Source organism: Lonchura striata, chromosome 8, assembly GCF_046129695.1.
Source record: "Lonchura striata isolate bLonStr1 chromosome 8, bLonStr1.mat, whole genome shotgun sequence".
NCBI classification, from domain to species: domain Eukaryota; kingdom Metazoa; phylum Chordata; class Aves; order Passeriformes; family Estrildidae; genus Lonchura; species Lonchura striata.
This window is the reverse complement of record NC_134610.1, coordinates 31,154,733-31,172,279: the sequence shown is the minus strand read 5'-3', so window position 1 is coordinate 31,172,279 and position 17,547 is coordinate 31,154,733. Positions and strand designations below refer to the sequence as shown.

The 17,547-nt window shown below is 39.4% G+C and overlaps 1 protein-coding gene across 1 annotated transcript in view; it reads left to right on the top strand.

Annotated features, from left to right (window-relative positions):
- Positions 1–242: 242 nt before the first annotated feature.
- Positions 243–17,547, top strand: part of COL3A1 (collagen type III alpha 1 chain) — a 49,130-nt gene continuing 31,825 nt past the window's right edge. The window contains exon 1 of the mRNA XM_077785151.1: positions 243–441. Within this exon, the coding sequence (XP_077641277.1) occupies positions 363–441 (79 nt within the window). The 5' untranslated portion in view covers positions 243–362. The remainder of the gene's footprint in view (positions 442–17,547) is intronic.

Genomic DNA, 17,547 nt, shown 5'->3' with positions numbered 1-17,547 from the left:
ACTAACTGTTCATATACAGTGTCAGCATGCATTTTGTATGCACACAAAAGTTCCAGATGTGCTGTGTGTCTTGTTTAGTTGACTTTAGTCTTCTGTAAAGCCAAGAGAAATATTAATCATTCATTTACTGTTAGGGGATGGGTCTTCTTCTCATGTTTCAGCAAAGGGGGTGGAAAAGAAAAGTAAGCCAATTTTTTTCCTATTTAAGGCCAAAGCTGGGGAATGCTTGTGGCTGAGTTCTGTACATGGCCCGGTGCTGGAAGGGCAGGGAACAACCGATGTTGCTATTTTGAACAGATTTTTTTTTTCTTCCCCCCCCATTTTTATTTTTGCACAGAGAGTCTCATGTCTAATATTTAGACATGATGAGCTCTGTGCAAAAAGTAACTTTGCTCATTCTTGCCGTGTTTCAACCCTCAGTTATTTTGGCACAACAAGTCGGTGAGTAATTCAAGCTTCTTATGATTTCATGTTTTTATTTTATTTTTATTTTTACCAGTAATTTTAATATCTTGTCAGAAGTGTGTATGCACGAATCTCACCAGAACACTTTTCCTTCACTAATTCAGCAGTCAGATATTTAATGGAGAAGCTGAAAGCTGCAGGGATTTGCAGTATCATCCCAAAGGTTTCTCTTTGCTTTGCTTTCTTTAAAGTTAGAAGGACTGTACAGTGCTGTCTGCCTTGGCTGCATTTGTTCTTGTTCTTACTTGTTTTCCTGCTACAGACACCAAGGAGATCCTATGCTATTTCTTTTAACTCTTGGAATAACATTTTAACTGTTAGCTCCATGCTGCCTGGAAGCTCTTTTTCACAAGGAATAAGTCTTTGCTTCCAGCTATTTTATTTGGAGTTCTCCTTTGTGCTTGTTTGTCTTACACAGGCACCGTGGGGGTTTCTTTCAACAATTTGCATGCAGAAAAAAAAGGCTTACAATTCTGAATGGTTTTGTTGAAGGAGTTTTTAAGAGTGATATATGAAAATATGTCAGCTTACAGAATTTTTACTTTGGCATAGAACAGGAGGGGAAATTCATTCCCTCAGCTGCAATAGTTTGAATCAGGCATCTGCAGGCTGTTTCAGCTCTTCAGGAGACTGATTAGCAGTTGATGGTATGTGGAAATCCATGCGAGTGTGTGCGTGCATGTTTACAGAGAGCAAGAACACCAAAAACCAACTGAACATGGAATTCAGAGGGAAGAGAAGTACTTTGTATACAAGAATTCAACCTAGAGTGAAGATAAGTGTGGTATGAGTATTTAAGTTAAACAGATGGCATTCCACAAGTACAGCTGACCTTTTTTGGATGTCTTCAGTTCCTGTTTGCCAGATAGTATAAACCAGACTTTCCTTAAGAAAAAACACTTTTCTGTCCTGTAAATATGAAAGATCGGCAATTTATTTATTCCTACAGAGAGGCATGAATAACCTTACAATTAATTCAATAAGCAGCAGCCAAAGAAATTGTAGTGCTGTGAAGGAAAGCCAAATGCCTTTAAAATCACACCCTATGCTACTCTGTATGACACACATCATGAAAACTATTACTTGAGCCAGTTCAAGGCAAACCCATCTGTCTCACCATACCTGGACAGGGACCTCTGTCGAGGGGTGAGTGAGTCCACCAGGGGCAGCCTGTTGGCACTGGAGCACTTGGAGCTCAGGAGGATCTGTGCATGAGCAAATCAGACAACAGTCTCTGCAGCACCAGCCTCCCTCACCTAGCATAGGCACAGGCTAAGCCTAAGTGTCTATAAAAAATAAACCCAACCAATGCATATATTCTGTAGAGAGTACAGAGAATTTACTGTGAACTGATCCTTTTCTGTTTCTGCTTTGGGGAATACAAATTTTTTCTCCAATTATTTTCAGTAAGGATTATAAAATGCAGTGATTATAAAATGTGAGCAAATGTGTGCTGTGAGTTTTCTCTGCTTACAGCAGCAGACAATACGTATATTGTTTATATTTAACATGCAGTAAGTGTTCTATTATATACCTTTGTCTATCATCAGAGAGATAAAGTCTAAGAGACAATCCAATAAAAAGAGAAGGAACATCAGTTTTATTTCTCTACATACACAAACCTCTTCTGAGTGCCAGGTCACCTTCTCTAGTCACATCCCTGGACATTTCTGAGGTGCAACATATTCAATAAATGGTAAATTTTGGATAGAAGAATAATACACAAATTAAGTGTGAATGAGTATTCTCATTTCTCTGCCACATTCCTGTTTCATGGTGTTGTAACATTTCCTTACTGGACTAATTTCCATACTATTTACAGGGATGAGGTTACACAGAGAGAATGAAAAATCAATAGTTATCCCTTAAAAAATTGGATTCTCTCCTCACTTTAGAACATTTCTTTCCACACATTTGAATATGCTTTTCTCACAGAAAATAGTAATTGAAGGAGTTGATTATTCATATCACTAATTCATGTGCAGGGCAGGGAATGGACTGGGAAACCAAATTTTCCACAACTGAAAAGAGAATTTCCAGACATGTTGAAATGCTCTCTCTTGTCAAGAAAAATGTTTATATGGTTAATATCAAATGTAAGTCAATATAAAATTTTCCTTAGGAAAGCCTGCCAGGAGACAAGACTTGGCAAGATATTAAGGAAACTGCTCAGTATACTCTGAGTTTAGGGGAGTCAGATGTACCCCTGGGCTATGTGTTTCTTTGTCTTGCTGTAATAGCTTGGAATGGAGATTTGAGTACAGCCTCAGGCTAAACCTCTTCTAGAGCTTGGGATTCAGATACTGTGCAACAAGGAATTTTCTGTGAACTCAAAAGCTGTGTCCTTGTTACCCAAGGATATGGGTATGTTTTTAGCCTGGAGATGAAACCACCTTGACACAATCCAGGTTTTCTGATGTGTCAGGGCTTTCCAGCTCTGCCCATGTTCAAGATAAGATGCCCCTGATGGCTGATAGGACACTAAGCCAGCACTTTGGACAGGACAGATGATTCAGAGTCCAGCAATGTATATTGGGTTCCACCCATTGAAGGCACCTTCACATCCGGCATATTAAACTACTCAAAAGTGTAAGATGTTAGAATGCTTCTTTAGGAAAGAAATGCATTCTCCACCCAAGTTGTGAAAGCATTTGCTAAGCCTTGCAGCCTGCATTCATCCCATTTATCTTGAGTTTGTACATGCAATCATGACAGCTACTTCCAGAAGACAGAATAAGTTTGAATAAGTTTTAGCTAGCCAGACTGGAGGTATTTGGCACTTTCCACTGCCTACAAAGGAAGCACATCCACAGTGCCCTCATATCAGTGCCAAAAGGAAGTCAGATGGATTTGGGTCTGTCTCAGCTGCATCTGTGATGCTTAAAGGGCACTCCAGTCAGCCAGAGCAGGACACTTCTCATAGGTACACCCCAGCCCTTGAGGAACTTCACTAAGGTCATTAGAAAAACTCTACTGCTCTGAAAGCAGTGTGGCAGCAATGCCAGAACCCCTTCAGTATTATTCCAAGTAATTTTTTGCTCTAAAGTAATTTAGTGTTTTCCTTGTAATGCAAGTATTATCTTGGATGTTTGGTCAGGAAACTAGTTTCTGAGGTAATGGCTGAATGCTAAAATCTCTCTGAAAAGACTTATTGACCTTTCGTATTACTTTCAGTTGAAAATTGCAGTTTTAAAATGATATATAACCATTACATGTAGGTTTCAGGAGGCAGCATGCAAATGACTTTTCCTGCTGAGAACCCATTTCTGATCCCAGAGAAAAGAATGATATTTTAAGAAAACTTGTAAAGAGCTGATTTGGGCATTTTGCTTTCTGTTTTTGTTAACTGGGAAGGATTGGATAGTATGTGAAGTGGATGGGTACTGTACAGATGTAGTTTATTTGTGAGACTGCCAGACTGTCATGTTTAGCAGTTAGCTGTATGGAACACTGTACACATGTGCTCTTTGTTGATAAATTTCCAGTTTAAGGGTAATGCTAACAACAGAACTATCTCTCTTCATAGCTTTTGGTAACTCAGAAAGGTTTCCCTCCAGAATTTTGACAGTAAAACCAGATGATGCTCATCTGTGTGCCAAGAGATAATTAACCATCATAAGTAACCTGGACTATGCAAAGTAATGAAATATCTGGGGTCTACTCCTCTTCTTCCATTTTTCCTAGCTATTTTTTACCAAGCACACAGCAGACAAGGTTATGCTTAGGAAAATTGAAACATTCCTTTCTGGTCTGGAAAACTAATGCTAAATGAAAGCCTAGGGAATCCACCCCCTCCAAACATTATATATATATGTTCTTGGAAATATGACAAATTTCATAAACACATTTTATATCACACACCCCTGGAACACATTAGCCTTTGGAAAATTAGACTATTATATAACCCTTTCATTATTTTCCAGATCTGTTTTTGACTTGAGACCAAATCACCAAATCTACATAGACTGATTTTTCTGAAAGAGGAGGTGGAGTTGGAAACATCCACTGCTTTATTACAGGGGGAAGAGGCAGAGGTAGAAGGGTGTTGTTGCTGGCACAAACCTCTGTTGATGCCTCGGTCAGAGTCATTATGTTTACTCTCCTCTTAGTGCTGCAGATTACAAGCAGATCCTATTTCCTCTTCCAGTTTCTGCCAAAGTGTTGAGGTTTGAAATAAGCAGCCAGGTGTCACTTGCAAACTCTGCTGATGCCAGCCTTACACAACAGCTGGGAGAGAGTTGTAATTAACGCTACTCAAAAAAGAAAAGAAATTACCATCACTTTTTTGTTCCATAGGCTGGCTGAGAAACCAGACTGACACTGTTCATTAGTTGTTGTTATGTGCTAGTGTTGTTCACACCTTGCTTTAATCAGAAATCTGCAGAAAATGGGACATACCTGCCCTTGTAATTGGGACAGTGTACTGAGGGGCAGTAAAGGAAATGATGCAGAGCAGCATTTAGCATTTGGGATTAAAAGCAACCTCTTCAGGGTTGAAAGGTTCAGCCTACCAGGAAGGGCAAACAATAACAAAGTGCACTTTCCCAGGCTATCAGGCACCTGGCACACTGTATCGCTCTTGATGTTTCTGAGGTAGGCTCCTAGTCTGCTGAAGAGCACAAGCCACAGCTGCTGTAAGAGTTGCAAGATTTAATTTCTGGTTTGGAGTAATTTGTCAAAGCTCACAGAATTAGATATTAGTGGAATGGTCATACAATTCATATTCCAGATTATGCTGTCCTTTAGTCATGCTTGTTTAAGAAACTGGGCAAAAGATCTCAGTTAAGGAAATGGAAATTGTTGGCAATAGCAAAGATATGTTGTTAACAAATAGAGGGTTCTATGGTCTTAAAGTAACTGGATTAGAGTCCCACACCATTACAGTTTGATATGATAGAGCACAGTTCAATTTATTATTGGCAGCACCCAAAAAATAAAACAGATTTGAGAAAGGTATAATAAAATCTGTTTATTGCTTCTGTTAGCTCATTCTCCATGTTGTAGCCTGGTAAATTGTAGATTACATGACTTTAACATGGTTTGGAGTTCAATATCTACTGCCATTTGTCTATAATTTTGAGACATTCTGATTTTGGTTTTTGGCAGATGATAAAAAAATGTTCAACCCCAAATAGAGCAAAAATTTCAGTGTCATCATTTACCTGCTGCAATACTTTACCAGCCTATCTCTGTTTCTACATATCCATGGTGATACACCTTGTACAAAAGGAGAACTGGGCACAGATGTAATTCCTGCTCCAGGAGGGGTACAGGAAGGGTTATTTTACCTCTGTAACTTCAGGTCAGGCTGTTGAGGGCAGCATGGCTGGGTGCACAGAGTGCTGCAGCCCTGGCCCTCAGTGTGCTGCCCATGTGCATCCCAGGGGATGCTGTGGATTCCTCCTGGAGGGCTGGCTCTCTGCGGCCTTGCTTGTCACAGCAGTGGTGTCCCTGTGGAAGAGGTGCTGTGTGGTGGTTCACTGCTGGCAGCTTCCCACAGCCTTGGTGACTGCTGCAGGACAGTTATATCTCTAGGGATTTTCTTCTACTGAATCTTTTGATGTACAGGGGTCACCAAGCTTTCCTTTCTGTCCTCTGTGGCTTCCCTGACAAGAGACGTCTTGTCACTGGAAAAATCTGTAAGGAATTCCCACAGAATTCCCTGATTTTTCTCCTTTCAACACAGTCAGGCTTTGTTTCAGGGAAATAAGATTTACATACTTATATGTGGTGCCCATGCTATTAATATTTCTCACATGGCTTTGCTACTGTTAGCACAAGAGAGACAGGGAGAGGTCTGCTAACCCTGTCTTAAATGCTGGAGGTGTGCAAGGAGGAATGAGATCCACCATTGGCTGTAGAGTATCTCATCTTTCACACAGAGGTATAGTACATTGAATTTTTCATTTATATTTTCAAGCAGTCATTATTTTTTCTCATCTCCTCTTTTACATGAAATGTTCTTTGAATTTTAATTTGAGGAAACCTAACCTACTTCCAACCACTGCTTCTCTTTATTTATTTTCACTTCAGAGCCAATCTTGTCTCTGAGTTTGCAAAGTGGAAGCCTCTGCCTGTTTCATGTCAACATGACAATGGAAAACATGATATAACCCCCTCCAACAACAACCGATTGTTGGCTTTAGTTTGGATAAACTTCAGCTCTGGGACTTCTGGCTTTGTTTAGTTTAGCAGAGGAGATTCCTTTCAGATTAGCTCAGAGAGTACTTCCATTTTCCCCCACTTATGTCAAGCCCTTCATTTAAACATGAACTATCAGAATGAGAATGGTACCTCCTTTGACAATGTCTGCACATTTTTGTCTTGCTTTGATTCACACAAGTACTCCATGAAGAGATGCCTGCCAGGAAGGAGAAAGCATGCACAGGACTTTCAACAGGGTAATGAAAATATATGTATTTCAAGGCTGAATGTGTTTTTTTGTTTTGAAAGCCTAGGCCTTCTCCTACAGCTAAAGGGACACCCAAATGACTGCCAAGAAAGGAGGGATGTGACTTGTACGTTTAAGACTTTAGCAGAGTTTGGCCTTCAGCAGAATGCAAAGTTATCCACAGCCACTGGAGACACATCCCTTTCTGCTGCTGGATTTCTCTTTCAAGTCGCTGTGCATCCCACCCTGGAGAGTGGCACAAGCACCTCTGCTCTCCATCAGGTGCAAAGCATTTCTTGGGCTGCTTAGGCAGCTTCAGGCACCCCTTTATTCCCAAATCCAGCACTGCAAAGGGCTGCAGAATCATAGGAACAACCCAGGCACGTTTTTCAGCAGCAGATATGAAAGGATGATCTGTGTCTGGAAAATGCTTCCCACAGCAATTCAGCTCTGGCAGTTCTTGGAAAACTCCTGGACATAATCAGTTCCCACTGAAACTCCCTGTAGCTCACGCCCAGTGACCAGTTGGTGCATTAGAAGGATGTTTGCAGCAAACATCTTTTCTTCTCTTCTTTCCCTTTGTGCTGGTGCTTCTCTTTTTCTTCCATTTTCTTTTAGGAAAATAAGCAAGAACAAAATTGCATCTTTTTTTTTCAAACAGATGAGACAGAAACAATTGCTCATCCAAACAGAATTAATGGGAAATACTGGAAGCATTGCTCATTGTTCCTTTGATGTTCACTGTAATAGTCATGCTGAGCATCAAAGGAGAATAAACTACATCCCCCATGCTTTCCTTCAGCTATAAGCAGCAAAAATAGGATTCATATTTTCTTGGAAAACACTTTTATGTTCATGAGAGTCTCTTTAAAAAAAAAAAAAACTTACAGCTTCTCTGGTTTTGCCTTTTAATCTACTGTATGGTGTTTGCTAGTTTCCCTACAGAGCAGTTGTCATTCCGTGCCAACTGTTTAAGAGAAGAATGTCCTAGTGAAAGCAAACAATGGGCTATGTAGTGGGAATTGCAAATCTTTGAAAAGAGTAATTGAAATCTACTCAGACATTTTGAAGATTCTTTGCACAATATTCTAAGACTGTTGGTGGCTTAGCTGTTGGCCGGGTGGTCCTCTTTGTAGCTCCCTCCTTTTTTGTATGAACAGAATAAGATTAATATGGAGGAGTGGGGGGAAGAAAGAAGAGAGCTTTCTACTTCAACTGATTATTTCTGAGCAGCTGAAGAGAGTAAGATTGCTGTAAATGTATTTCAGTGAAGAATCAAAAATAGTGAATTGTACAGAACTTATGCATTTATCAGGTGTTCTCTGGCTCCAGGTCTTCCACCCATACCTTTTAAGGGCTGCAGCAGATAAACTGTGCTGGATCGGGTTGTGTCTGCTGCAGATGTTCCAGCCCTCCTGGGCTATGTGGTGCTGTTTATTCTCACCCTGTGCCAGCTGGGGTTGTTGCTGCACAGAGCAGGGAGAGCTAAATGTGTGCCAGGCCTCAGGCAGCCACTTCAGTAGCAAGGTAGCTGACCTCTGATATTAATAAAAAGCCAGCTTTCTGCTTGCAGGCTCTTCACTGCACCAAAAGTGGGAATTTTCACCTCACAAGAGAATTAGTTAGGAAGATCCATAGGTCTTTGTGCTTGAAAAATGTCCAGGCATAGAACTTGATATTTTAAAGTGTCTCCAAAATTAAGTTGTCTTTGGTACCCTGAGAAAACCCTTACAATACTTACTTTAGTAGCCCTAGGAGGCTGACAATAAGAGCGTTGTATCCAGTGTACAAATAGCCATTTAATATACTCTATGAGGCAGATTAAGAAGAATTTCAAATACTGCCATCCATATCCAACAAACTGTCCAAAATGGATGTGGGGTGAATTAGTAGAAACTGGAATAAGGAGTGAATGAATACAAACTGTTTTGCAGATGAAACTAGGTTAATGATGCTCTATGCATTTAGAACCCTACCACAACCTTCTGAATTACAAATGCCCTTAATTTATTGGCAGCCAAAGATATGATTCTTTTCTTTAGACAGTATGCCAGAGCACTTTAATCCTTCTCTGGAATATGAAATCCAATAACCAAATCCTTCATTTACTTCCAACTTCTGAAATTACAGGGAAACCAATAAAATTGTGCAGGGACTTAGGCCAGCGTAGAATTTGCCCCCCTGCTGCTTTACTCATCTCAGATGTAAATCCATTATGGCTGTGGAGTTATATTGGGGTGACTTTGTCCAAGGTATCTGAAAATATAAATGATATTACCACATGTATTATACTGCCATTGTAACATTTCCCATCTGCTTCAGCCTCAGGAGAGAAGCATTGAATCAGGCTCATCTCTTCCAAGGCAAACCACAGAAACAGCATTGCACAAATCTGTTAGCTCTCTCACAGAGCTGAGGGGAAAGAGAGGATCATGTCCGACTTGAAATTTTAATTACCTACCAAAAATTATTTTTAATTACAAATTTAGACAATGCAAAATGAAAGTCATGCATTTTTCCCCACACAGTGCTTAGGTTTTATCAAGCCAGAAGCTTAAAGCATCATTAATTAAGTAGTTACAGTTCAATATTTTAAATGAGGTTCTATGTGGACCAAGATTTAACAATTATCAATTTCCATTCCTTCCCTTTCTCTTATCAGTTCAAAAGATGAACCTCTCTTTTGCGATGTTTTAGATCTGTCAGAGTGGTTGTAGAGTCTGGGAAAGCAGTGCACAATGACTTTTCTAGTTTTTTTTTTAGTCTTCCCAGGACAGACCTATTGCAAAAAACATCTCAATGAACCCTCCAATGTTATAACCTCTTCCTGGTCCTAGCTAAAATCAGGAATGCAGAAGTGTGTCTTTGAGCTACACCTTGGGGGTGATTTTTATTTTTTTAAGTTTGGCAAAATCTTGTGCTCTATTTTAGTAATTTTTTCCCCCATAATTGATCCTGGTAGTGTTGAGCTTGAACTGTTACTTTTCTTTAGAAATATATTAAGCCAGCTTCTTATGGAATATGCTTGGAAGTGGTCAAGTGCTCAAAACTAACATTACCTTGACACTTGGATTCTGACTCTAGAAGTCTTCATTGACTGCCCAAGGAATGAGCAGGATGCATGTTCAAAGAAACTAATAAATTCATTAAATCAACAGAAATCATATTGGACCTTGACTTTATGTCCATCTTTGCTTACTTTAAGACACAAGTCCTTATGCAAGAATTTGGTATCATTCACTCTAACGATAAGAAGGACGTTAAAATCATATTACTGTAGAGTAGTATTAGAATTTATGCCAGCACTACAGCTAAATAGCCACAGATGAAGTTCTTGCAGTCCATTGCTTATTTTTAGCATGACATTGCATGGCACAAATGGTGATGTGCCAAAAAATATTGTAATGTAAGAACAGAGGGGATGGAAAAATCTCATAGGCATTTTACCAGTAATTGAAGAGTAGCTGAAGTATGATGCAATGGTCCTTCTAAAAGGCTCTGAGTGCACTGAATTATGATGAAATGTCTTCTTACTTTTTGTCCTGCTCTAATGTTAGTGTTACCCTTAGTAAAAGATTTGATTTGTCAGGCAAGAGCTTCAGTTACCATTAGAATTATTAGAAGCTAACATCTTTTAGGTCTGATTCAGAGCCCAGTAAAATCAAGGGAGGTTCTGATCAGGCAGTGGTTATCCTTAATCAGGGAGGAATTATCTGAAGTCTGCAGCTTATGGCAAAAAGAGGTTGATCTCTACTAAAAAGACAGAAGCATAAATATAATTTAGTCGCAGAGTCAGCCTGTTGAGAAGGGGACACTGGAGAGGAAATCCCAGAGTAACAACTCAGTACAGATGTTTATTCAGGAATATCTTCCTCCCATGCAAAAAGCAGTTTGACCCATGATGTTTTCAAGGAATAGCTAAGAACAAAAAGGGTATAACTGTCTCTTGAATCCAGCAGAAGTTTTTCCTCAAAATGACTTTTATGAGTTCAGGAACAGACAGTCGACATTTCTCTGGGCAGCCCCAAGAAAGAAGCAAGGTGATAGATATAGAGCAGTCTGCTTTACCCTGCCCCTTGTATGACTCAGCTTGAAATGACAGTTCTGCCAAAAAACAAGCCTCCCCAACTAAACCACCCTGCACTTTGTTTGCTTATTGCCAGTTTTGAAGCAAGCCAGTTCTTTTGCCATGCTTTCTCATGCCAGACACCAGCTGAAGAAGTGAAGCTGCTATGTAACAACATCTCTGGTGGGATATCTCTGGTCACTATTTCCTTGCAGCGCTGCCGTGGCAGGGTGAGCTTTGGAAGTTGTATGGTGGTGTCAGCATGTGTGCCCAAATAGAGCAATTAGTGAAACATAAATGTTGAGATGGAGCAGAGTGACAGAATCAGCTGCTTTAGACCACATTACCTTCTGGGAAGAACAGCCCTCTGAAGATAAAGCAGAAAAATTAGAGATTTTAAATCACACTTTGAAGGATTACAAAAAAGCCAACAATCTGCAGGGGAAATAGAGGCACTTTTTGTTTTACCTGGTAACAAATATACTTAGGATATATTCTAATGCTGATATTTCTAAAGTTTTTTAAAGGCTGCAGACAGGTTTTGGCATTTGTAGCATACAAACACAAATGAAGGGAACAAGGAACAAGCTGTTTAAAATGCAAGCACTTGTTTGTACTAGTACCTGCCTGCTTTTTTCTTATTTATTTTGTAATCTGACATACAGACTGGGTGGGTCTCGAAGCAAGGGCAGTTTGGCTGTGTGACACAAGGATCCTTTACCTGAGGATCCAGACTCTTCTGTACATTGCCAGTGAAACAGCACATGACTCCATCCTGCAACACCTCTGACAGACACAGCATTATGCTTAACCAGCATTCTTTTAAGCACCTTTCTCATTCATACTCTGAATCTGAGAAAAGGGCAAAACTGGGACTAGCACAGCAGCAGAACTCTTCCAATGCCTGCTGTCTTGGCAGACAAGCATCCCTAGAAGTAAGAAACTTCAGTTACATTCTGAAAGCACAGGATGTAGCTGTCCTTTTTGGTGTGAAACTTGGGAAGACTGTGAACTATTCATTCATTCTCCTTTTCCATTCCACCTGATAGCAGCTCTTCCTTCTACAGCTCACAGAGCACCAATGGATTATTATGGTTGACCCACTCTGGATCAACATTTAGGTGTTTAATAAATGGAGGTTTCATTACCTCCAATCACATGTGGACAAGCCTTACAATATATTTCATCAGTACTATTAAACCTGAAAATATCCTAATAGGTATGGATACCTAAATTAGCCATTGTGCACTGTGTGAAATGGATTCAATTAATTAGCTGCTTAAGACAATTCCAGCTGAGAGAATGTTTGAAGGCCTTGCAGTTGAAAAAAAAAAACAACTGGTTAAACCATTTATTTTCACTTTTTTCCACCTCTCTTCTGACTCCTGAGACCTAGACAGGGTTTGAGCCCTTTGGAGTACTCGGCACTGACCGGACATGCCAGCAAACCAGGCCACCCCAGCTCCTCCAGCCAATTCATTCATTATGAAAGTCTGCTTGTTTCCATTACTAATGATGGGATGGAACGACTGTGTTTGGCTTTCTTATAAACATCATCCTAATACCAGACAGAGAGCCCAAACCATTTGCCTCGAGGTAGATGCTGTGGCATTCTTTTCTGCTCAGGAAATGGAAAGCAGCATTGCTGCGCATGGTGAAGTGGATTCCTCCACCTACTCCAGTAGGAGAATGATAGTGGTTCTATTGAAAATAGACAACATATTCTACTTTGTGCTTTGTTTAAACAATGTATCAGACAGTGCTGGGGTATGCAGTTAACAAATGTATTTACTACAGAAGAAATGTAAAACAATTTTTAAGTACTCATCCTGTAAAGGAAATGACCAAAACTAGGTCAGGATGAGGAAGCACAGGTTTAGTACAGTTAAAAGTGTAACACAAATGCTTTCTTAACTTCATCAGGCATTGAATTCTGTCAAAGTCAGAGGCAAGGCCTTCTTCATCTTGGTGCTTTAGCCTTTATTAGATTCACTTTAAATACAGCATAAGTTGTTTGTTTGACTCATTGTGTTTGTGATCATGTTCTCACAGACCAAAGCTCCCCAGTTTTGCTTCCCAAGCCATCATCAGGCAGCTGCTGGAGGATCATGAGTCACCCCTGTGTGGACTATTGCCCTCTCTGAGGCAGAACCAGACAAGTTCAAGATGTTTTTTTCATTTCTAACCCTTTAGTCACATCTCTGTAAATGGGGTATGTGAGTCTGCTACTAATGCAATAGCTGGACATTGCCTTTGTCCAAAGTGGAAAAGCCTGTGGTTTTAGAGGATACTATTAGGAAATTTTTTCCTTTTGCCATAAAATTGTGGTTAAGTCATGATCGTGGTGCATGCATAAATGCAAAGCCAAAACCAACTACAGAGTAGGACAGATTCTCATGTGATAACAAACTCCCCTTCACCTCACTGGACTGGGATTATGTCCCATATGACATCTGTCATCTTTCAGGTCATATGACAATGGCCATCTGTGTTTTCCCTTGCACACATTTGGGCTCTTCCATGTACCCCACTTATAGGTCCTTTGGAACTAAATTGTTATTTTCCTTTCAGCTTTCACTATTGGTCTGCTTATGGACAGCTGCCAGTCTTCCTAGAATGGGAAATAATTCAAGACCAGCATAAAATTATTGTGTTGCCTTTTTTTTATTTTGCTCACTATTTAGGCTACACACAGCAAAACATATAACAACATGAGTGCTCAGTAAAAAGCCTAATTTCCAATTAATTCAGGCTTTTGAGTATTAAACTTTTGTAACAGTGCACTAGAGATTGACACAGGACTTCCAACAAAGCACTGCAGTAAGTGCCACAAAAGTGAAGTGCTGTATAGCCATCGTATTTAGGGCTTTGGGAAGAAGAATAAGATTGTGCATTGCCATAGACAAATACTGTTGAGTTCTAATGTTTCTTAAACCTCAGGCTAATGGGTTTGTTTAGGAATCAATAAGAAAAGCTGGCTAAGGCAAGTATGTGGCTGCTATACCACAAGTCTAGAAGGAGACAAGTCAGCTTTTTTATAACCTCATTATCCCTATATGTTACTCGCCAGTGCTTTAGCACAAATCAGCTTTCCAAAGGATTTTGGAGCTAACAGTTAATCTTTATGTGCAATGCAAAATGCATTATGTCATAACATGCTGACACACAGATCTACATCTGAGCACAGAGGGGGTGTCTTTAACACCCTAAGTCTTCCCAGATGTAAGTTTCATTTGGAAATCTATTTAATACTTTCATTCTGCCAAAGGCTACAGCATTTTCATTGCAGCTCTCCTAGCTTATTTCTTAATTCATTTAACAATGTCCAGAAAGTTAGAAGCAAATATGAATATCATTATATCCATATGTCTTCAAATTTTTGTCATCTTCCTGTTAAATGATGCCACCTACTGTAGCCTAACTGAATGACAAGCTTGTAAAAGTGCAGAGAAATCTCATTTATTTCCTTATTAATGTAAAATTATCAGTCATTGGGACATATTTTAAATTTCCACTTTTTTATTGATATTGTTTAATAATATATGGCAGGTGAGTATTCACAGTGTGAAAATTTGGGCACTGAGGAAAGACTGCTTCTGTCTTGGAAACAGAATCTTTATTAACTAGAAATGCAAACACAGGGGAAAGATGGTCTTTTTTGCTCCTCATTGGGGCTGTCCTCTTTGCTGTAAGGCAGCAAGAACACATATCTGAAAATAACAACAGCAAAATAAATCAATTAAAAGGAAGTAAGAATTATGAAAAAAATGACATAGGAATGTTCATATCCTTGGATATGAATTTCCTAGTAAATAAGGACATTGTTGTTTTAAACACATAGTTAAAAAATGTGGTTTTGAAAGTCTAAGAAAGTAATCTTGGGAGCGGAAAATCAGATTATTGCAATTAATCAAACACATCTTTTGGGTACAGAAAATTTTGTATGCTATGCATCCCTTTATATGTGTTGCAGTTCATAGAACTGTATATTACAAGTGCAGATAGCAACAGTATTAGGTTTTTTTAACTCCATACAATGGTGGTTTTATTTAATTATGACTTGCCCTAGAAAAGAGAAATTTCTCCCCTTCCTTATTACGTTTACAAATGAAAAGAGCATTTTGACATGTGGAGCTGGCAGGTGCTCAAGTAGAGTGGCAGCTGAGTAGTCCATTGCTCTGGGTGATGTGGATCTGTGCCCATCTATGCTCTCCAGGGTGCATCCAACCACTCCTTCAGCATGGCTTACAAGCTCCAACCTCCCCAGCAGCTCTGCTGAGGTTCTGCCTCCCACAGCACACAGCTTTCCAGGGTTTCACATGTGCAATGAGCCACCCTATGATTTGGTTTTTCTCTTGAGTCACTTCAGAGGCCATAAAGGTTTCATTCATAATCCTTCCCTTCTACATTTCAGCTTTCCTGTTTGTCAGGAAACATTTGTCATTAGCCTTGTCATGACTGGGCAGCCTGGTTTTTCCCTGAGTGTCCACAGCATGATCCTGGTTGTGAAAAGGAGGAAAATATTTCATGCAGAAACAGTCAGCACCTAACTAAGCAGAGAATCAGCTTATTTACCTGGGATCCACAGATATGGTTCTGTGGGGTGAGGATGGGGAAGCCAAGTAATGTTTAAGAAGGTAGCTCTAACTTGGCAGATTAAGGACATATTGCTAGGCACATGTTAGGCTGTTTCCCTGATTTTTTAAAGTGTTAAGTTTTCTTTTATAGTTCTTTTGAAAGTTTTAAAGTTCCTTTAAAAGTTTTCTATGCCTTCTGATGTTTACATATTTCTACTAGAGTTCTCATGCACTGTCATGTAAATAATGCTTGTTTTACATTCTTCTTTGTGGGAAGAGAGAATTGATGGACTGTTAGTGTGACCAGTGTAGTTGGAGAGGTGGCAATTTCATCCTCCAGTCCACTGTCACTTTTAGAATTCTATATATTGTGAGGTCAGAAATAAAATTGGCTCTTTTTCTCATTTGAACTTACCAAATTTCTGTGTACTCATTTCATGTCCAAAAGCTGCATTAGGCAGATTGTTGTTAGTGTCCTTTGAAGCAGCATCCTCTGATGCCGTAACCCTGTGACATGTGGGCGTGGGGAAGAGACTGTCCTGGAAATAAGCAACCCTTCTCCACCTCTCTTGTGCAGAATATGAAGTTTCTAGAGAGGCCCAAAAGGGGTGGAAAAGGAAAATTTGAATTTCTAAATGGTAAAGAATGTCTGAGGGGAGTGAGTTTTCACATGCCATTGGAAGGCTTTCCATTATAAGATTTTTTTATCAAAGGAAGGTAAAATACTAAATCCCAGCTTGATATCAGGCAAAGAAAAAATATTGGCTTGAAAATGTCTGGAAGAGGTTTTTGAAGCTCTGTTATTCTAATCAAGATAGTGGTCAAAATCAACTCTTAACCATAAAGAGTGGCAGCTTTAACAAGTCAACATTTTCCCATTTGCTTCTTTTATAATTAATGTGTAAAAATAACACAAGCTGGTGTGCATGGACACGGACAGCCTGTAGTAGGATTGAAACTGGGAAAAGAAACCCTCCTGTCCCATGGAGTGCTCTGCCCCATGATCTGCACTCTGGCTCTCCCCGCAGGGAGACATGATTGTTTCCCCCATTGCCCTTCCAGAGCTCGTAGGAGGTAACGAATTGCATGGAAAATGTCAGGTCGAAATGACCAAGGAAAGGCAGCTGAATGAGAAAGTGGGAAGGGAGCAGGGGCAAATTAAGCTCAGTTGAGTACATGGTTACAAAATAAAAGGATTCTCAGAAGATGAAAAGGGAAGTTACATGTTATAGGAAAGGTGAAATGCAGAGGAAGTATGAGAAGAGAGGAAACACATCTTAGTGTGCACTTTGCCAAACAACATTGGTGTGGAATGGGAATACACACCCATAAATACAGAGAGGAAGAAAAAGAAAAAAAAAAAAAAAAGAGACCAGGGTGCTAATGAAGTGGTGGAAAGATTAAAAACAGAGATTAAAGACACAGGGAGGAAAAAAAAAGGGGACTGCATAACCCATAGGAAGGAACTGCAATAACTTTGGGCTCAGTCTCATACTAGAAAATTGTGGGCATTACAATTTGATTATATTCAGAAATTTCTGCCTGGAGCCAGTGGCAATTTTAATGTCAGAGATCTGAATTACATCTTTTGTCATTTTCTTTTTCTTTTTGAATGGTGGTGTAGAGTAGGTAAATTACCCTCGTATTAAAGTTTTAAGAATTATGTAGGCACAAAAATACCTCTTTCCCCAGAATGTTCTTTTTTATAAATTGAATTATTTTTAATTATCCATGAAAAAAATTCTTATTAAATTATTCATGACATTCAGTGATACTTATGTTTGCAATCTAAGACTTCTAAAAACATCTACAAAACTTAAAACGAGCTTGTAAAACTCAAATTAGATGCTCTTAGTGTTATTTTATTGGGTTCTTAAATGACCTGGCTTTCTGAATCATGTTTTTCTAAGAAAATACCAATCAAAAATTTAATGTGTCAAGGCAGTTTTTGTCAGCCTTTTCATATTCATAGTCTATAACAAGATTGATCAGTAAAACAGTTGTTGTAATGTATTCACAAAGCCATGAATATTGCAGATGAACAATCT